The 17,946-nt window shown below is 37.5% G+C and overlaps 1 protein-coding gene across 1 annotated transcript in view; it reads left to right on the forward strand.

Annotated features, from left to right (window-relative positions):
- Window positions 1–1,808: 1,808 nt before the first annotated feature.
- Window positions 1,809–17,946, forward strand: part of ZBBX (zinc finger B-box domain containing) — a gene marked incomplete at both ends in the record, with an annotated part of 37,247 nt that continues 21,109 nt past the window's right edge. The window contains 14 exons of the mRNA XM_084267574.1: window positions 1,809–1,876; window positions 2,488–2,601; window positions 4,067–4,160; window positions 5,451–5,499; window positions 5,664–5,773; window positions 11,436–11,603; window positions 12,029–12,203; window positions 13,053–13,176; window positions 13,751–13,872; window positions 14,093–14,196; window positions 14,516–14,622; window positions 15,495–15,526; window positions 16,862–17,094; window positions 17,695–17,854. Of these exons, the coding sequence (XP_084123700.1) occupies window positions 1,809–1,876; window positions 2,488–2,601; window positions 4,067–4,160; window positions 5,451–5,499; window positions 5,664–5,773; window positions 11,436–11,603; window positions 12,029–12,203; window positions 13,053–13,176; window positions 13,751–13,872; window positions 14,093–14,196; window positions 14,516–14,622; window positions 15,495–15,526; window positions 16,862–17,094; window positions 17,695–17,854 (1,660 nt within the window). The remainder of the gene's footprint in view (window positions 1,877–2,487; window positions 2,602–4,066; window positions 4,161–5,450; window positions 5,500–5,663; window positions 5,774–11,435; window positions 11,604–12,028; window positions 12,204–13,052; window positions 13,177–13,750; window positions 13,873–14,092; window positions 14,197–14,515; window positions 14,623–15,494; window positions 15,527–16,861; window positions 17,095–17,694; window positions 17,855–17,946) is intronic.

Consider the following 17,946-nt stretch of genomic DNA (forward strand, 5'->3'; position numbering starts at 1 on the left):
AAAAGAAAACCCACAACTGATATGTGTTAGCTACTCTGGAGTTTGACATGTTGGCTTCGGTCATTTACCTCTGTTTTTACTATTGGGTATTCTTTGGGCTGCATGAAAATTGGTGTGTTATCTCTGCCTGGCTAGATGTGCTAGTCCTGTGAGTGCACATTCATCAACAGAAGATCTTTCTTCTAGTCAAAGTTAATTGAATGTTATTTTATCTTAGAATGTGATTAAAAATGATTGTCTTGAGATGATAAGAAAGGGGTGCTTTTTTTTCCTGGCACAGCAAGAAACCTCTTCTGTGTGCATACCTGACATTTCTGTCCATGCTAAAATGGCATTGCTTTTAGGTTCTATGGCACTGGATATTTTAAGTGTTTTCAGTGTGCCATTGACACATTTCTCCTCATGGACAGAGCATTATTTGGACACTGTATTAATAGTTTTCAGGTTTATGTGTGAACAGGTAGCTGAGGTTTTGCTCTTGAGCTTCATTACACATTTGATATGTTTCAAGTAAGCTTTTCCACATCATTTCAGTTAGATCCTGTTTTGAGTTGGAGGATGATAGTCAACAGTTGAAAGAACGGTTTCTAAATGTCCTGTCAGCTGTATGGCTCTGGAGTATTAAGTTTTGTTCCTTTTCCATATGTATCCCAGCAGCACAAGTAAATGTCCAGCTTTGGTGCTGTGCTTGAAATTAAGCATTGACATGGATGGCTACAAAGATCATTAAGGGCCTGGAGCATCCCCCCCATGAGGAAAGGCTGAGTGAGCTGGGACTGTTCAGCCTGCAGAAAAGAAGACTAAGGGGGGACCTTATTAATGTTTAGAAATATCTGAAGTATGGGATGCAGGGGGAAATGGCCAGCCCTTTTTCAGTGGTCTGTGGAGACAGGGCAAGGGGCGATGGCTGCAAGTTGGAGCATAGGAAGTTCCGCAACAACATGCAGAAGAACTTTTACACAGTGAGGGCAACAGAGCCCTGGGACAGGCTGCCCAGGGGGTGTGGAGTCTCCATCTTTGGAGATATTCGAGACCCGTCTGGACGCCAACCTGTGCAATATGAGCTGGGGAGCTGCTTTGGCAGGGGGTTGGACCTGATGATCTCTCCAGGTCCTTTCCAAACCCTATGATTCTATGATTCTTCCATCAGCTTGCTTAGTCTGCATGAACTGTACTGCAAACATTCTATTGCGGGGAGAGTATGGCTGAGCTTCAGTTTGGACTTCATGCTGTACGACCTTGCTTGTTGGAAGAGTAGTTTACAACCTGGGGGGAAAAAAAGTCATTAAAGCACCACTATACTCAAGTTTTGAGAGTAGAGAGTAACTCTGCTCTGTGAGTTACTGTATTCTTTTGTATCAATTTGTGTATGACAGAAGACACATATCCTCTAAATCAGTTGAGGTGGTTTGACTTCATACCCATTGATACAATTTTCTCCTTCTCAGTGCTTTCTGAGGGTCTGGTTCAAGAAAGCTGTGTTTTATTTAATACTAAACTGCTTTCATTGAGCTTCAGGGAGTTACCCAAATGAAACAGACAAGTAAATCCTTTCCCTGGTATCATAAATGCAATAAAAAGTTTTTCTTTCCCTTAAATGTAATTTAGAGTTGCTCTAGGATTTTATTGGTACTTCATATAAACAAGTTCTGCGCTCCATTTCTTTCCTTCTATACACTAATATTTTTTGATTTGTAACAAGTTTTTACTGGTTTAATTTCAATCAAATTCCCATTTCAACAGGTTGCTAACTCTAGACCATTGCAATTCTATTTCCTTTTTTTTTAGAAGAGATTTTACTGGCAATCATGAATGTTAATGGCTTTGTAGTACTCCCGGGCTCAAAAACTGGAACCTCGGTGAGATTAAAAGCAAAGTAAGTGCAGTTTATCTGATTGTGATAAACATGTTTTTTCATCATTTTTAATAAGTTTTAATGCAACATTAAGTAGAAGAGCTTATTTGTGCAAGAGCAGAAATAGTCAGGATGTGTTTCTTTCCTAGTATTTTCCTTATGCTTTCATCCTTAAGCCTTTCTTTTTTTAGGCTTTAATTTATTTTCTGAGTAAGTGATCTTATATCTTAGATGTACATCATTATCTAACACGTGTATATGGGAAAAAAAAAACAATGCTAAAGGATTTGCTGGGATAGTTTAATATAATTAAGCAACAAACCTTGCCAAATACAGACACAACTGTATCAGTTTTATGTTAGCCATTCTAAAGCTTATATTGGAATCACCACATCACTGTCAGCGTATCCCTCTGTAATGAGATGTTCTTGGGTCTGGGGAGTTTGTTGCCTGCCCTGCCCTAAATTTTCCAGAGTTGTTTTCAGTCTTGCTGGGAGATAGAAGAGTGATGTGCCTTTAATGACAAAATTTTCAACTTTTATTTCTTTTCCTTGCTGCTTTACACTTCTTCAGGCACCTTGCTGGCTTTCATGTAATTCCTAATGACTGTTTTACTACTTTGGCTTCTCCAGAACTGTCAGACAATTGCAGTCAGAGAAAGTGCAGTTAGAAACAGAAAACAAAGAGATTGAGAAGATGTTACTGCAACTACAGTCAAGCATGAGAAGAGAAAAAGAAGAGAGAATGTAGGTTATATTTTTATTTAAAAAGAAGTTCCAAAGAAATTCTCCTTCTGCACCTCCCTGAGTGGGATCTCTTGTTTGGAATTTGAAATAGTGTTCAGTTTTCTCTCTGCAATCCTGGCTAGTCAACAGTTACCCTATGACTTTCTGAAACTCCTACCTGTGTGAAAATTAGGGGTGCTTCTTATTGTTGTTACTATTATTTAAGAAATGAACTTACAAATCCATCCTGGATGGGATATTCCTTCAGCAGCAGAGAAACCCTTTCCTCATTTATTTCCTCATCTCCCTTTTTTCCTTGTCAGGTTGGATTTGTCATCTTAGTTTTAAAGCAGGAGGCAGTAGTTTCTCTTCCACTATTTTGGACTTATTTCTGACGTTTCTAAAGATGCTAATATTGCTTTGATCTTGTTTTGCATGTGTCTGTGTAACTTCAGACAGACATTTTCTGTCTGATGGAAGCGTGGCTTGGAAAGTAAGCACAGTGTAATGAAGCAAGTGCTAGGGTGGGAGTTTCAATCTCAGCTCTGGTTACTGCATCACTCTGAATGGTAGCAAATCTCTGCAACATCTGCTTCTGTTGCTTTGTACTTCTGCTTGACATATTTTGTCATTGGAGATACAAGTGCTGTGGACGCTGTAGTGCCTTAGTCTTGGTAATGCAAAGGGTCTGCTCTTTGCAGCTCTGTAAGCTTGTGCTTGAGCTGTTAAGGCAATATTCTCCAGGTAGTGTGTGGCACTTTTCCCCCATAGTGTTGTTATGGTGAGTTCAGATGACAGGAACATTGTACCACTGGTGGGAAGATCATCCCCCTTCCCTCCTACAAGTTTTCTTTACCCCTGGATTTGTATGCTTTAGGTTTTTTTTTTTTGTTTGTTTGGTTTTTTTTCTGTGTTGTGTTTTCTGTGAAACAAAATAGATCAGTCATTTGGATATTTGATAAATACTATGTAATAGTGTATTATGCAGTGGGCTAAAGCTGAAAATCTCCCTTAGTCTTAAATTCTTCTCCACTGTCTGCTGTCTTTGTCATAGTAGTCAATAGCTAAACTGATATTCACTGAAATATTAATTGTAGGTATGTGTTCCTGGCTTATTAAGAGATGCTACTTTGTAGCATTGCTGGATGAATGCCCTAGAGTAAATTGGGACAGCGAATATTTTTCTCAAGTGTACTTGTGTTACATTTTTATTCTTCCCAAAACTTAGAGAACTGATTTTTCTTATGTTTAAGAAATTTTACCAGTTCGATGGTCTAAAAATAAGTGGTTATACATTGGATGTTTTCACTACTAATAAAGTAGATGTGAAGCAGGTCTCAGTGGAAGGGAGTTTGTTTTGGGGAATTATGGTCCTTTAGACAAGTATTTTATTTTTGTGATGCTCTCTTCTTATTTGAAAATCTTTATGCAGCTCTTGCTTACAGAAGACATCATTTGTAAGGTCTTTCTTGCTCTTGGTTCATAGGAAGACAAGTGGTTATCGTTGGAAGTCCGGACAGGCAGGACCAGTGACCATCCAACCCAGAGTTTTGTCACAAAGCAAAGGAAACAATAATAAGGTAGTAAACTATCAGTAGGTTTGCAGATAAAGCTATTTAAAACAAAACACCATTTAGATTATTAATGCCACAGAACATGTGAATTTTAAATACTGTAAAAGGTTAAGCACTTTCCAATTGTAATTTCTGAGTGTTTATTTTCCCATGCCAAGCTTATGTTTTGCTTTGAGCTGGAGGAACATCAAGTTCTGTTTGGTGATCTGTTGTTTTTTAAATTGCACTAGCTATAGATATCATTGCTTCCACAGATTTAATGTTGTAAGGGTCTAATTTGGTAGTGCTGGAAGTCATCAGGAGCCCGCCTTTCAAATTAATTAGGCCTTGTCTTATGTCCACTATGAAGCTGAAATACAAAGCTCCATGTGGAGCTTTGAGTACAAGTTCCCTATCTTCATAAGAAACACTATGAGAAAGGCATACCACGTTCAATATTAGTACAGGTAAAGTTTTTTCTTTAACTTGGAGTAATGTCATCTGCATTCACAGTAAAACTCCACATCCCTCTATGGTTCATTCTTTTTGTGTTTGATTTTTTTTTTCTCCACTTCTGCATGTGTTTTGAAGCTGTTTGAAGTTTGGTGCGCAGGTCTTCTCAGCCAACACACTCGATTTCAATAAAATTTCCTAGTTGCCTGTGAATAGAAGAAAGTATTGGATTGAAAAGGTTATCTTTAACCCACATGCTTCTCTTTCTCCTTCTCTGAGACAAGTAACTCAGAACTGGTACTATTTCCAAGACTTCAGATTTCAGCGGTGATGGTTAAGCAAAAGATGCATGGGGCAGAACTTTGAAAAGGGCAAAATCAATGTATCTGCAGATGCATAAGAGTGGAGGAAAAGTGAGGGTGCAACGTGGACTCTTATTTTCAGGGAAAAACTCAGGAATAAAAGCATAGAAAATGAGTAGTTGAATGGGGTGATAGATCATGAAAGGGTAATGAGAAGGAAAATTAACACTCCCACCCAACAAACTATAGGTAGGTATGTGTGCAGTAGGCTTCCTGGTTGATGTTTGAGGTTACATCATTATAGTTATGAAAGTCCTGCAGGTTTATGCTTGTGGAAAACACTTGCTACATACCTGGCTGGGCAAACAATCATAATGTGATGTCATGAATGGGAAGAGAAATTGTACACAGGCTTAACAGCAGTCATAAGCAATACTTTTTTCTCTTTAAATACATGCTTAGTTACTTTCTAGAAGCAGTAATGTTTTAGTTCTATAAAAGTTACACTTTTACTTCCTTTTGTTAGCACTATAAAAAAAAAAGTAAATATTTTTCCTTATAGGTTTCTTCAGGAAAGGTGAAGCTGCAAATACTCAAAGAACGGATTCAAGGTAAAGACAACTTTGTTAACTAAAAAAACCCCTTCTGCTAGAGCATCTGTTTCTTGAGGTTGCTGCAGTTAAGCAATAAAGAAATCTGAGGCTGTAGTACTGTGCTTGGATTTTGGTTCGTGGTTGGCTGTTTGTTTGGGGTTTTTTGTCTTTTTTTTCCCCAGAACCAGTGAAAGAACCATTTAAGCCTGAAATGGCGAATGCTGTAGCTCATGGAAAATCCAAAGTGAAGGGGATAGCACGTGAACTATGTGAAACTAAGAATGCATGGCTTGTAAGTAAATGGTTTAAAGATTACTCTGTAGTGACAGAATGTGTATATATAATAGCTTTGTAGCAGTATCTAGACATACATGCATAATATGTTGTAAAATTTTTTTACCTTGGATTTGTCCAGGCTGTAAGCAGTGTGTGGTCTGCCTGGATAAGCAGTCTGATCTCGAATTCACTTCCAGGTTCTTTCATGAAGAGACTTATATATGGAAATACATACTTGCATGCCCAAAATGCAGACGTGGGTCTAAATACTACGATGGCTTTCTGCATATTAGCTTTTCCATACAACAGAGATACGTTATGGTAGTCTGTGGACATCCTTGCACCTGCTGCCTCTGCATCTCCTCTAAGAAGGATTCCTTTTGACATCGTTATTGCTTATTTGAAATTACGAAGTCAGGGAGTTTGTTTGAACTTTTAGCCTTAGCTTTTCTGCTGAATTTAAGATTTTTTTTCAGTACCTTAATTTTGCTGATTTTTCTGCTGGGAAAAATCAGACTTCTCAAAGATGGTCAGATTGATGTGCCATAGTGTCTATTAGATGTGCAGCAACTTAGTTACGTATATATGGGAAATTAATGAGTTCCTACATTATTTAAATATCTTCCCTAGCTGGAATTGAAATTACAGTAACAGGGTGGGGTTTTTGCCTTTCACAAAATGTGTTGATGGTTAAGTCTTGGATTTCTCTCTGTGATAACTGCTTAGTGTGTATCTGGTAAAGGGAGGATTTATGCACTGATCCCCTTGAATGTCAGGGAAAAATCTAAATGTTTATCTTAATCAGAACCATAATCAATTCTTTTAACGGGAGTTTCTTTAAGCTGTTTTTTTTTTAATTTACCCAGCATTTGAATGTGTCTGAAGAAGACGAATCTCTTGCTTAACTGAAGAACACTAGAATATGATTAAAATAAGATGCATGGATGCAGGCAAATATGGCAAAATAGAGTGGTCCACGAATATTTTGTAATTTTGATAAGCACCAGGGCACAGTCTTAATTCTGACTGCTCTCTGAGCTGTCACTTGCTGCTATCTTAGAGTGGAAATTAGTTTTATCAAGTATGAGGCGATTTTTATATTTAATAGAGAGATTTTTGCCTTTCAGCAAGTGTAAATAGGAAACCTACCCTCCAAAAAACGACACAGCCCCATGCTACTGGATTTTTGAAGTAACTTGTGCAAGTAGAGCAGAATTTTAGTCGTGTGTCTCTCTTCAATGGGTCTCCTGAGGGGAAAAAAATCCCCATGGTATTTATCTCCTGGAGAGAGTCCAGAGAAGGGCTACAAAGATGATTAAGGGTCTGGAGCATCTCCCCCATGAGGAAAGGCTGAGTGAGCTGGGACTGTTCAGCCTGGAGAAAAGAAGACTAAGGGAGGACCTTATTAATGTTTATAGATATCTTAAGTATGGGATGCAGGGGGAAATGGCCAGCCCCTTTTCAGTGGTCTGTGGAGACAGGACAAGGGGCGATGGCTGCAAATTGGAGCACAGGAAGTTCCACACCAACATGTGGAAGAACTTTTACACAGTGAGGGTGACAGAGCCCTGGGACAGGCTGCCCAGGGGGTGGTGGAGTCTCCATCTTTGGAGATATTCAAGACCCGTCTGGATGCCGCCCTGTGCAATATGAGCTGGGGAGCTGCTTTGGCAGGGGGTTGGACCCGATGATCTCTCAAGGTCCCTTCCAACCTCTATGATTCTATGATTTACGTTTCTGTTAGGATTGCCTCGCATCAAAGTCGCCGGGATTCTGCTTCTGTTGAGGCTTTGTTACTTATTTTTCCCCTGGTGCCCCGTGAGAGAGGCCGGGCGGCCTTTCCACACAGCGGGAGCCCCGAGGGACAGGCCGTTCCCGCCTGTGCGGGGGCTGCCTGGCCGTGTCATGCCGCCAGGCGGCGCTGTGCCCCCGCGGGACGCCGCCGGCCCCTCCCGCCCTCCGACCGTTTGCTCTCACATCTCCTCGAAGTAACTGGGGGGGTGCTGGGTGTGTGGGGGGGTGGGTTGTACGGTAGAAATCGTCACCGATGAGAAATTGACCCACAATTTACCCGTTTTTCGGTTAAACAAATAGCAGGGCTGTTTTATTGCAATAGTTAAAAGCACAAAATCACGCTGTCTCTTCTGGCGCCTCGCTGGGTTTTATGGTCAGGCACATCTCACAGAACCCAGCCGAACTGAACCACCAGTAGTGTTATGAGGACAGAAATACGTAACAAATCCCCAGGTCAGGGGATTCTCACACAGACTCTCTATATTTGAGAGTTCCCCAAGTAGGCAATTTGAATATATAGTTATAAGGAGGCTTGAAACTCTGAATTCCTGCTTATAATTATGTCTGTTCTGTCAGATGCCACTCTCGGCCTTCCTGACTCTTTCACGCCTGGATTCCCCTCACAAGGGAATAAAGTGTGATGGAAGCAAAATCTTACACGGTGCAGTGGAAACCAAAGTTGTGTGTAATTTAGTTATTCAGCACAGTAATATTTGGCTTCTAACATGCAACTTTATTGCATATCTGTTATGGAACAATAAAAATTTTATAATTTTATAATTAGGGCAGTAAAGTTTCCTCCTAGAATTACTGTCTAAGTCTTAATTGTAAGAAACTTACATTTCTTGTGCCTAATATTTGATTGCATTTCATAAATGGTTGTAACAACGCTATTTTTGGACCAAATTGTACATGAATTTTGCATTTTATCTTTTGGACAAAACTGCTAGTTTTGTTCTCATGAGGTTATTCCAAATTTGATTTTGATAGGAGTTCCTATTTTTTTTTTAAATGCCTTTTCATATACAAATTATTACGCTTGTTTTCATTTTCTTTCATTCCTTAATTTTTTTTATAGCTAGACTTAATGAATCAAAGAGAAGCCATGTCAGGAACTTTTAATGAGAAAATATTTGCATTCATATTTCATTGTTACGATTACAAAGAATCAAAGTAACTTTATCCAGAGAATGTAAGACATGAACATAGAAAATGTAGCTGGGGTCTTGTCTAAGTAGACTTAACTACTTCAGTTCTACCCTAAAAGATATTCATGAAGGCAAGTTCTACTTTTCAATGATGACACTGGATATGTCATTCTGTTATGCTGCTAAAATTTATTTGATGATATCATTCTTTCTTCCCAGAAATATAATCCTTTTAAGTAATGCAATAAATTGTTCAAGTTACTGGTCTGATAAATACACCCTTGTTGAAATGATCCTTGCTTATAGTATGTTTGTAGAAAGATTACATCATTTGATGAAAAAACTTCAGGTGAAAATTTAAGGCAGTTTCAGTAGGATACACCATCCTATGAGTAACAAGAAGCCAGCAATAAATAATCTTTTGTGGATGATGGCCTATCCTGGGTTATGCAGTAGATAATTTTTTTTTTTATGAGGTATTTTGCATGGGTATAAAAATCTTTTAGCAAACATGTCTAAATGCAGACTGCTCTAGAGTTTTTTGTTTTTAATAGATTGTAGGAGATGTTTTAAACTTAGAATTGAGAACTGGGTGGTAGCAGTAGTAAGATAACAACGATAAATCTTGACATTTGTAATATGTCCTCTTGTAGACTTTTTTTTTTAAGGGATAAGCCACTTATCTCGTTTTTGGTTGTAAACAAACTGTGTTGAGATGTTGGGAGTTTATTTGTGAGGATTAAAGGTCACAGCAGTTCAGTGGAAGAATACAAAGGGTTTCAAGAGAGAATCGTGGAGTTCTGTGATCACTCAATTTGTGCCAGGAGAATTCCCACTGTAGTTGTTACTCTCTCCACCCGCCCGCTTTGTCATCTTCCCTCTTTTCTACTGTCCTGCTCTGCAACTAATTAGGAACTGCCATTATTAACAAAGGGAGCTAACAAAAGGGGCACGAGGTTGAATAGAAAATAGTAGCTATAATTCCATTTATTCAAAGGGGAAAATGGTATTACAGTCCAAGTGAGGCTATGTAATTTTTGATCTAGGATTTTAGCTGCCTGAGTCAGGCGGAAAGGCTGGTTTTAGAGAAATTATGGAATAGAAAATTTCAAGGCAATCACTGTAGTTGTGAGAATCCAGAGAACTGCTTTCCAGCTTTCTTGATGGGTCATGTTGCTTCTGCCTTGGACTCTTGAAGGAAATTAGTGTATGAGTTCCATTGCTGGGAATTTTAACATGAGTCTAGAATAAATGAGCTTTGCAAGTATTCTCTAAAATCAGTTTTGCAATTCTTGCTTAAGTATTTTGAAGCGATTGAGCAGAATCTCAATGAAGATCTTCGTGGTGTTTATACAAATAACACAGCAGGCTGAGTCTTTCAGATATTGATCTGCTGTTTTACCATGTGCCAGAGCACCGAAAAGACACATGCATAACGCAACTATGCTTGCTGGAAGAGACCAGATGTAGCTACATCAATAAAATTGTCTCCTTCAGAGGAACGTGACTTCTACTGTAATGTTAAGATTATTTTCTTCATGTGGTTGAAAAGAAATCAACACAACCTTTAGCTATGGCCTTTTGAATGCACGCGCCATAGAAAACAGAATGAGCCATGGAGAAGGGCAATCACAGAGAGAAATTCCCCTCTTTAGGTATATGCTTCTGTGATCTCCATGTGTGTGATCTCCACATTGGTGATGTTGAGAGCAATTCTTTCTCCCCCCCCCCCCCCCCCCCCCCCGCCCCCCTCCCAGTTATGGATGATTATGGGTTATTAGGATCGAAGAAGACAACAGAACAGGTGTGTTCACAAAGCCTGAATCTTTTGCATCCTGCGCTGAGCTGGAGGACGAGGCTGCAAAAGGGAAAAAGTAACTGCAGTTCCAAGCAGTTAGTAGTCTCCCTGCGTACTCACTGGCACATCGCAAGTATCTTTTAATGTGCAACCAGCAACTGCCAAGTCTCTGAGTCAGTTGTAGTGTGGAGTAGGTGGAAAGAAGGAGACATGAGTACTTTCTAGTTTTGCAGTGGCTGTTTGGCCTCTTTGATCCTTTCTGATGGCACGTTTCACCTGTACCATCACTGCTCTTTACTGATAAGAACATCTGCCTTCCTGGAAGATTTTATAGACACAGGATCTTCTGGCCTTTCTATGCGTGTAGGGAAAGTATGAACATAAAATATTTTTTTTTTCTTGATAACCATTTAAGAGTTGGCAATCAAACCCTTCATATTACATTACTGCAGTTATTTTCTTTGTTCTAATGAAGGTTGCAAGTCAAGTGTGAGGAAATTCTGTTATTCTCCTGTAGCTATTTTCAATCAAACTCATCTAGTTTTTTATGGTTTGAACTTCCCTGGGCTATTTTTATGTATGAAAAGGTATTCCAGTTAGTCCCTTAAGTGAACTTGACCTTTACAGACACTCTTCTGTCTATTGAAAAGCTTCAGTAAGCACAACTTCATTAATAAAGTCCATAGCTCATAAATATGTTTAAATGATATGTATGGCATAAAATGCCTCAGTCTATCCTGTACAGTACCTAGTGGAATATTCAGGTTATTGAATTTGTTTTCACACATTTGCACACTATTGATCATTGACATTATTATGTGCTTATGTTGCCATCCCTCTTCAAAATGTGGTTGCCTACCTGCTTTTAATATGCTCTTTGGTGGAATGTTTGAGTGTGTTGATAATAAATGAATGGTTTAATAAGGTTTTGTTAACAGGCAGAAGCCAATATGGATGTTGGCAAACAGAAAGTCAGTGATAGCTTCATCAAGGAAGTGAATTTGAATGAATTGAAAATTAATCATGAGCAGAAGAGAGTAAACAGCAAGCATTGGGTCACATCAGACAAATTTTTATCTCTTCCAGAGTCAGTACACAGTGCAGAGGTAATATGTGGTTTTTGTTTCTGACACGTGTGCCAAGTGAGGGATCAGGCTATCAGATTTGCACAGCCCACTGACCCTTGTTTATGTCTGTTTGCATAAAAGCTATCCCAAACATGGGATGTGGACTATTCACAGCTACTGCTTTCTGCTTAAAGAAGCATTTAAGTAAAATTGGTCTTTTTCTGTGCTTATGCAAACTTTTTTTCTTTTCTTGCTTTGCTCTTGATAGAACACTGCAATTTAGTTGAAAGTAAGACCACGTAAAAATGGGGTGATCTTGATTACCAGTGAGGCTAGACTAAGCCTAGGAAACAGGGTGCTGCATTTCCATAGCTGATACTAAAAATGTTGTTGGTGCTGTATATAACTAGGAAGAGGATTACCACCATAAGTGCTGCATTAATTGTGTTTTGGAACTGATTTAGGAACTGTCTTCAGAATCAACCTGTACAGGCCTTGAAAACCAGCACAAAGGATTGTTATTAAATGGTGTATTTAATGAGGAGGAATCTGCGAAGTCTTTTCAGGAAGCTTTGATTCAATGGAGAAAAGGTAATTGTTATTGCAAAGACCAACTGTGTGCCAGTGATGTCCCATCAGGTATGGTTTTTTCTGTTGTAATTACTGTTCAAAAACACTGAGTCATTTTGGTGAGTTAGTAGTTTTTGATTAGTGAAGGTAGATGTTCTATTGGAATAGTAAATGTCTCTTCTTAAGTTTCCTCTCTGTGTTCCTTTAAGTTAACAACCACCTCTGAAGCTTTTGTTTTTTATTACTCTGGTAACTAACTGTGCTCTTGGGCAGATTGTTTAGGTTGTGTCCCTGTACTATTCTATGGCATAACTTCTCACAAAACTTTAGCATGAATAGGAATGCCAAGGCATAAAGTCACAGCTTTTAATTGAGTCAAGGCATGTGCATCATTGAGGACTTCATGTGTTGTATCAGAGGACATTTTCTGCTTTCTTTCCACAGACTGTTAATGTTTCTTTGTCTCGGTAAAAAGATGCAATCAGTTCAAGTATGCATAGAAAATCATGAAAAAACTCTTGTTTGATTTGGTTTGTGGAAACCAGTCTCTTCCCTCTAGTCTGTGGATGGAGTTCATCCTTTGTGTAATTTGTACAAAAATTATTATACAGATCTCTTTGTTTTCCTTCTTTCTTGTAAAATGGTGAGATTTATATCTGGAGTCATGGATTACCCCCTGATTCTCCCCCAGCATTGTTGTAGTCTTGCTTTATGTGAGAAGTTGTAATAAATGGGATTTTGCTGGCTACCCCTGTGGCTGACTGTTTTATGGAAATATAATACTGCTGGCCATTTAAATTTTGAAATTATGCAGAGACTTAGCTAGGCATAGACTACTAATGTGACATTCATTCAAAACTAACATAGTTAAATAGCAAGATTATAACTCTGAATAGCTTTTTTTAAAAATAATTGTAGGAGAATCTGTGGGAATTTGTGAGGTACAGACTGATCATACTGCTACAAAGGAACCTATCCAGATTCAGTTCAAGAAGGATGGCCTGAGCTACATGGAGAAACTCTTCCTTAAGAAATTCAGAAGGTATTGTTGAAGTAGCTGGTACAAATCAAAGTCAGAAATACTTAATAACATTAACAAAAAATGCCATTAAAAATTTTAAAATATTAGATATATTATCCTGAGTTAAGGTGACAGCATACAAGGTGCTTTATTTCAATAAAATAACCATTGCATCCAGATTTGATTAATTAGTATTTCAGAATTACTGCAGAAGTATTATTTGGAGGGATTCTCTTAGCTATCAGTTTATTATAGAATTTGAAGGCTGGTAACGATCATAGAATCATCAACCAAATGGTACTTGATGGCTTGATTTTTGGGGAGTTTGCTGGAGGAATTTTATAAGCATTGCATGCTGTATCCTGAGAATCATACTTAGTCTTCTCTATAGAAGTTAGTCCTTGAGGTGCAAAGTCACCTCAATGAAATTAGGGAGAGTTGCTGCTTTTCAGCAGCGGCTAATTCTACTGCAGTAAATTGTGGTGTGGTTTTTGTTTGGTTGTTGTTTTAATGTCTATTAGCTTTGGGGATTTCAAAACAATTTTTATAAGTCAAAAATATGACTTGTTAAAATTGATTTCTTTTCCTTTTTTAGAACTCCTTTTGATCAAATTTCTGGTAGTTGCATTAAAGATTTAAGGCCTGTGCAACCAGTGAGTGTACATCAAGCTGTGACTGAAGGAAGAGGAGAAGGAGATGATGATGATGATTTAACAGGTATAATAAACTTCTGTTTATTGAATCTAGCTACTTAATACTTAGGATTTTTTTTTTTTTGCTATGATTGCTGAACAGTTACTTAAACAGTTTCTGCATCAAGAAAGTAGCAATAATAAAAGGATAAAGTTATACTTCACAATAAATAAGTTTGCATTTTTGTAAGTGTATCTTGAACAGGAGAAAAAATGAAATGCACTGATTTAATTCTATTTCGTAGTTGAAGAGGTGAAAAGATATTGGGCATCGGTTTTTAGAGAGCAAGTGTGCAACACCAGTTCTGAAAGTGCAGAGTCCTCTTTGAAAATTGAGTTCTTGGATGATGTAAGTATGCAATAAAGGATTTAATGAATCTTCATTTATTTAAATGGTGACCTGTTAAATATTTAAAGTAGCAACAGTTAAATAATTTCTATTAAGAAAAAAAAAATTGGCACATAGTTTGTTTTTTCCATACAAATGAGGAAAGAATCTTTCCAAAGATTCCCTCTAATTTTTTTCCTGTTGTCTGCACAGATCCTTAATATACAGAAATTACAAAAAAATTACATCTGCAGGCTTTTAATTACTTGAGTTATTGTTGGTCTTGAATTTTAATCTATTTCTGAATATAGTTTTAAGTTTGGTTTTGTTTTTTAATTAGTTTTGTGACAAGGACTCAGAAGAATCATCTAACTTTTTGGTGATGGAAGCTGAGGCTATGGAAATGAATAAGGAAGGAAAAGCTGAAGCATTCCAGCAGTGTGGAAGGTATTAGAAATGCAGAGATTATGTGGAAAAGGGAATAATCCTATTTTCTGAGTTACACTCCTAAGAAACAGGTGCATACTTCATATCAAAGGGGAGAATCCTTTACTTGTTTTAAGGCACAGTTAAGATACACATCATCTAATCACTGGCACAAGACGTGTGTGTCAGTGGCATGACACTGTTTTCCCTCCTTTTCCCCTTCTTCTATGATCCTGTCTGTGATTGCTGGTTTTTGTCCTTGAAATTTTTTTATTTGATGACTGGTTTATAAGGCAGTTTGGTAGTTAGCAGGCATGCAACATGTTTACCACTAAAGTTAGCGAACAGTAAGCTTGTGACTTTGCCCTAAGCACCAAGGTATATGAATTGCCTGTACCTAGAGAGACATCACTTCAAAATTTATTTTGTTTAAATAAACAAAAATGTCCAATGTTAAACCATGTAAGATAGATTTCTTTATATCTGTGTCCTGAATTACAGGTAGGATTTCTCTTCTCTGTGGTTTTAGCAGGAACAGGGTTGACGTACAGACAAATCAGTAATTGGTCAGTGTTTTATACTTCTAAAATACTCTTACTTGAGTAATTGTGTAATTCCAGGCAAAACTAAGAGTTCTAATAATTAATGTTACATGTGCAATTCTTCTGATCTCCCAAAATTTGTTTGTCATTAGATGTGATCTATTTTGTTATATTTTATTCTTCTGGTCTTTCTGCTTTCCTCTGTTTCAAAGTCGTTCAGTAGTTGCAGATCAGAATCGACATAGTGCAAAACCTTTTCCAAAGAGAAACTGTAGGCAGAATGAGAAAGTCATCTTGTCATTTAACATCCACAGCTGACACTTAATATTTTTTACCTCTTCCTCTTGACAGAAATCCTGTTTCTCCTAAAGAAGTTTCTCAAGGTAAATTTTGAAAGTTATTTGTTCAGTATACATAAGCATATACAGTTTTTATCGTTCTCATAGAGGATGTGGTAGTGAATTATGATGGTTGTCCAAGAAAAATAATTGAGGATTGTTAAATTATGTACCATTCCCTGAGCTACACAGGTCCCTTGGTCACAATTTGATGTGCTGTGCAAGTATTTTGAATTGATAGGCATCTGCTGTGACAGTAACCTCACAGCTCCGAGCCCATATTTGAGGGAAAAACTGCCCCAATATGAGTTGTATACTGAAAATAAACTCATCATAAAGCAGAACTTACAAATGTCTTGGTTTATCTGTACTGTATTATATTTAATATATGGCATGTTCTTTTTATGTAGAAAAATGCTTTTATATAAATAAGTCAAAAAGCTATATATATCATTACCTGCTCTGCCTGAAAAGCCATCCTTTGTGTGTAAGAATTCTGGTGCCTCTTGCACATCTGTGAAATCACTATGAAAGTTTGGGAGCTTTGTAAAGTGTCACTCTTAAGGGGTCCAAAAGGTCTTACTCTGTGTCCGAAAACTATGTAAAAAATATATTCACTTTTTAAGTATTAAGAAATAAGTTCGAATGCAAGGATAACTAATTTTTTTTTTCAAGTACCAAACAATAGCCCCAGCATTTCAGGACCTAGCACTCCTCCTTTGTTCTTAGTTGAAGAAACCTCTTATTTCAGTCTTCATGTGAAAAAGCAACCAAGAGCTGACTAATGAGATGTGATTTACGTGCTTCTCTGGGCACAGGCTAGAAAAGAAAATGGCTGTGTCTTGTGTAAGTAAAGAAAAACAGCTTGCAGGATCATTCACAGCCTGATAGTTTGTATTTCAAACCGTTTGCTACTTTTAAACAAAGTTTATGGAATTATTGCTACTATTGCAATTCTTACACTGGCACTGGTTAGATTATAGCATGCTAAATGTAGACAGTTACGTTAGCATGGAGTAGTAGTTGGCAAGGTGTTAAGATTATTATCAAGATTTAAAGTTTTCATAGACAATGATGTACAGGAATACATACATTAGAGAACTGGCACTACGAACTGGTAAGTCTAGTTCATGTCTATTGGCATCTCTGGACCTCAGGCAAGAAGCTAATGAAAGTCGACTGGTTTTCTTTCTAATTTTATGGCTTAAGGGTAACTTCAGTGGAAGTCTGGTTTTTTTTTTTTTTTTTTTTTTTGAAGTTCTGAAAGAAAATATAGTATAAAATATGAATTATAGCCTGCATGGCCTGCAAGTCTATAAATAATATTAATTTCCTTTAAAAAAAAAAGGAAAAAGTATTATATTTGTTGTCCTCTTGTAGAAAAACCAGTGGTCTTCAATCATCTTGAAACAAATGCAGGGGAAAAGGAGAGTATTAAACTGAAGACCATGAGAAGATCCTGTAAACTACCTGAGATGTCTAACCCTACTGAACTAATGAGCAACAAATATCTTCTTGAGACACAATTGCTGGAAAACAACAAAGATTCAGAAGAACTGGACAGTGTCTGCAGTAGCCAGAGTGTGGGTTTGCTTGTAATTAAGTTTTCATTGGTGTTGTGTCTTTGATAGCTAAATAGATAAACTATGTTGCTTAATCTACTTTTGTGTATTGTCAGTCTTCTATTGACATTCAAAAAAAAAAAACCCCAAAAAAACCCCAAACCCAAACAAACCAAACTAAAGAAAGAACAGATGAATTTCAGAAGGAAAAAAAAAAAAAAAAGAAAGGTGTGTTGGGTAGAAGGCAGCTCTTCCCCTGTCAATATCAAGGACACTCTCTATTGAATGCCAAAAATAGTATATACTCTTATCTAACCTAAATTTCTCAACTGTTCCTCTGCTGAAAAATGAAATCAAAAGCAAAAAATTGTGGAGGAGGCTGGGATACTTTATCTGATGTACACAAAGATAAGCAAAACCAAAGAAGAATGGCTTTTTGTGTCCGCAGTGGAAGAATAGACTCAAACTCTCATAATACTAGCAGTTGAAGTTTACAGGATTTTAAAGCAGGTATCTGGATCCTTATGATAGTTATTAAACTGGGCTATCAGAATCTTTTCAAGTTTTATAAAATTAACATTTTTTTTAAATGTAAACTTGTAAGGGCAGCTTAAAAAGCTTCCTGTTTCTAACATATCTGTTTTATTCCAGTTACAGGATGTAGCCAAAAGACAGAAATCTTGCTCTGCACAGTACTGGGGACTTGAAGGTTTCTTTGTTGTAGGTACAAACCCTAAACACGTAGTGCTTGAAGCACGCGCTTCACAGTGTGCTAACTCTCACCCTATGGACAGTAGTATCGCATTCCCAGGTAATAATGTATGAATGAAGTCCTCAAGCAATATGCATGTTTATCACTGTGGCTGTAGGACACCCTTATCTTCATGTAGCTTAGATCTAGCT

This window comes from Gallinula chloropus, assembly GCF_964237585.1.
Source record: "Gallinula chloropus genome assembly, chromosome: 8".
Taxonomy (NCBI): Eukaryota; Metazoa; Chordata; class Aves; order Gruiformes; family Rallidae; genus Gallinula; species Gallinula chloropus.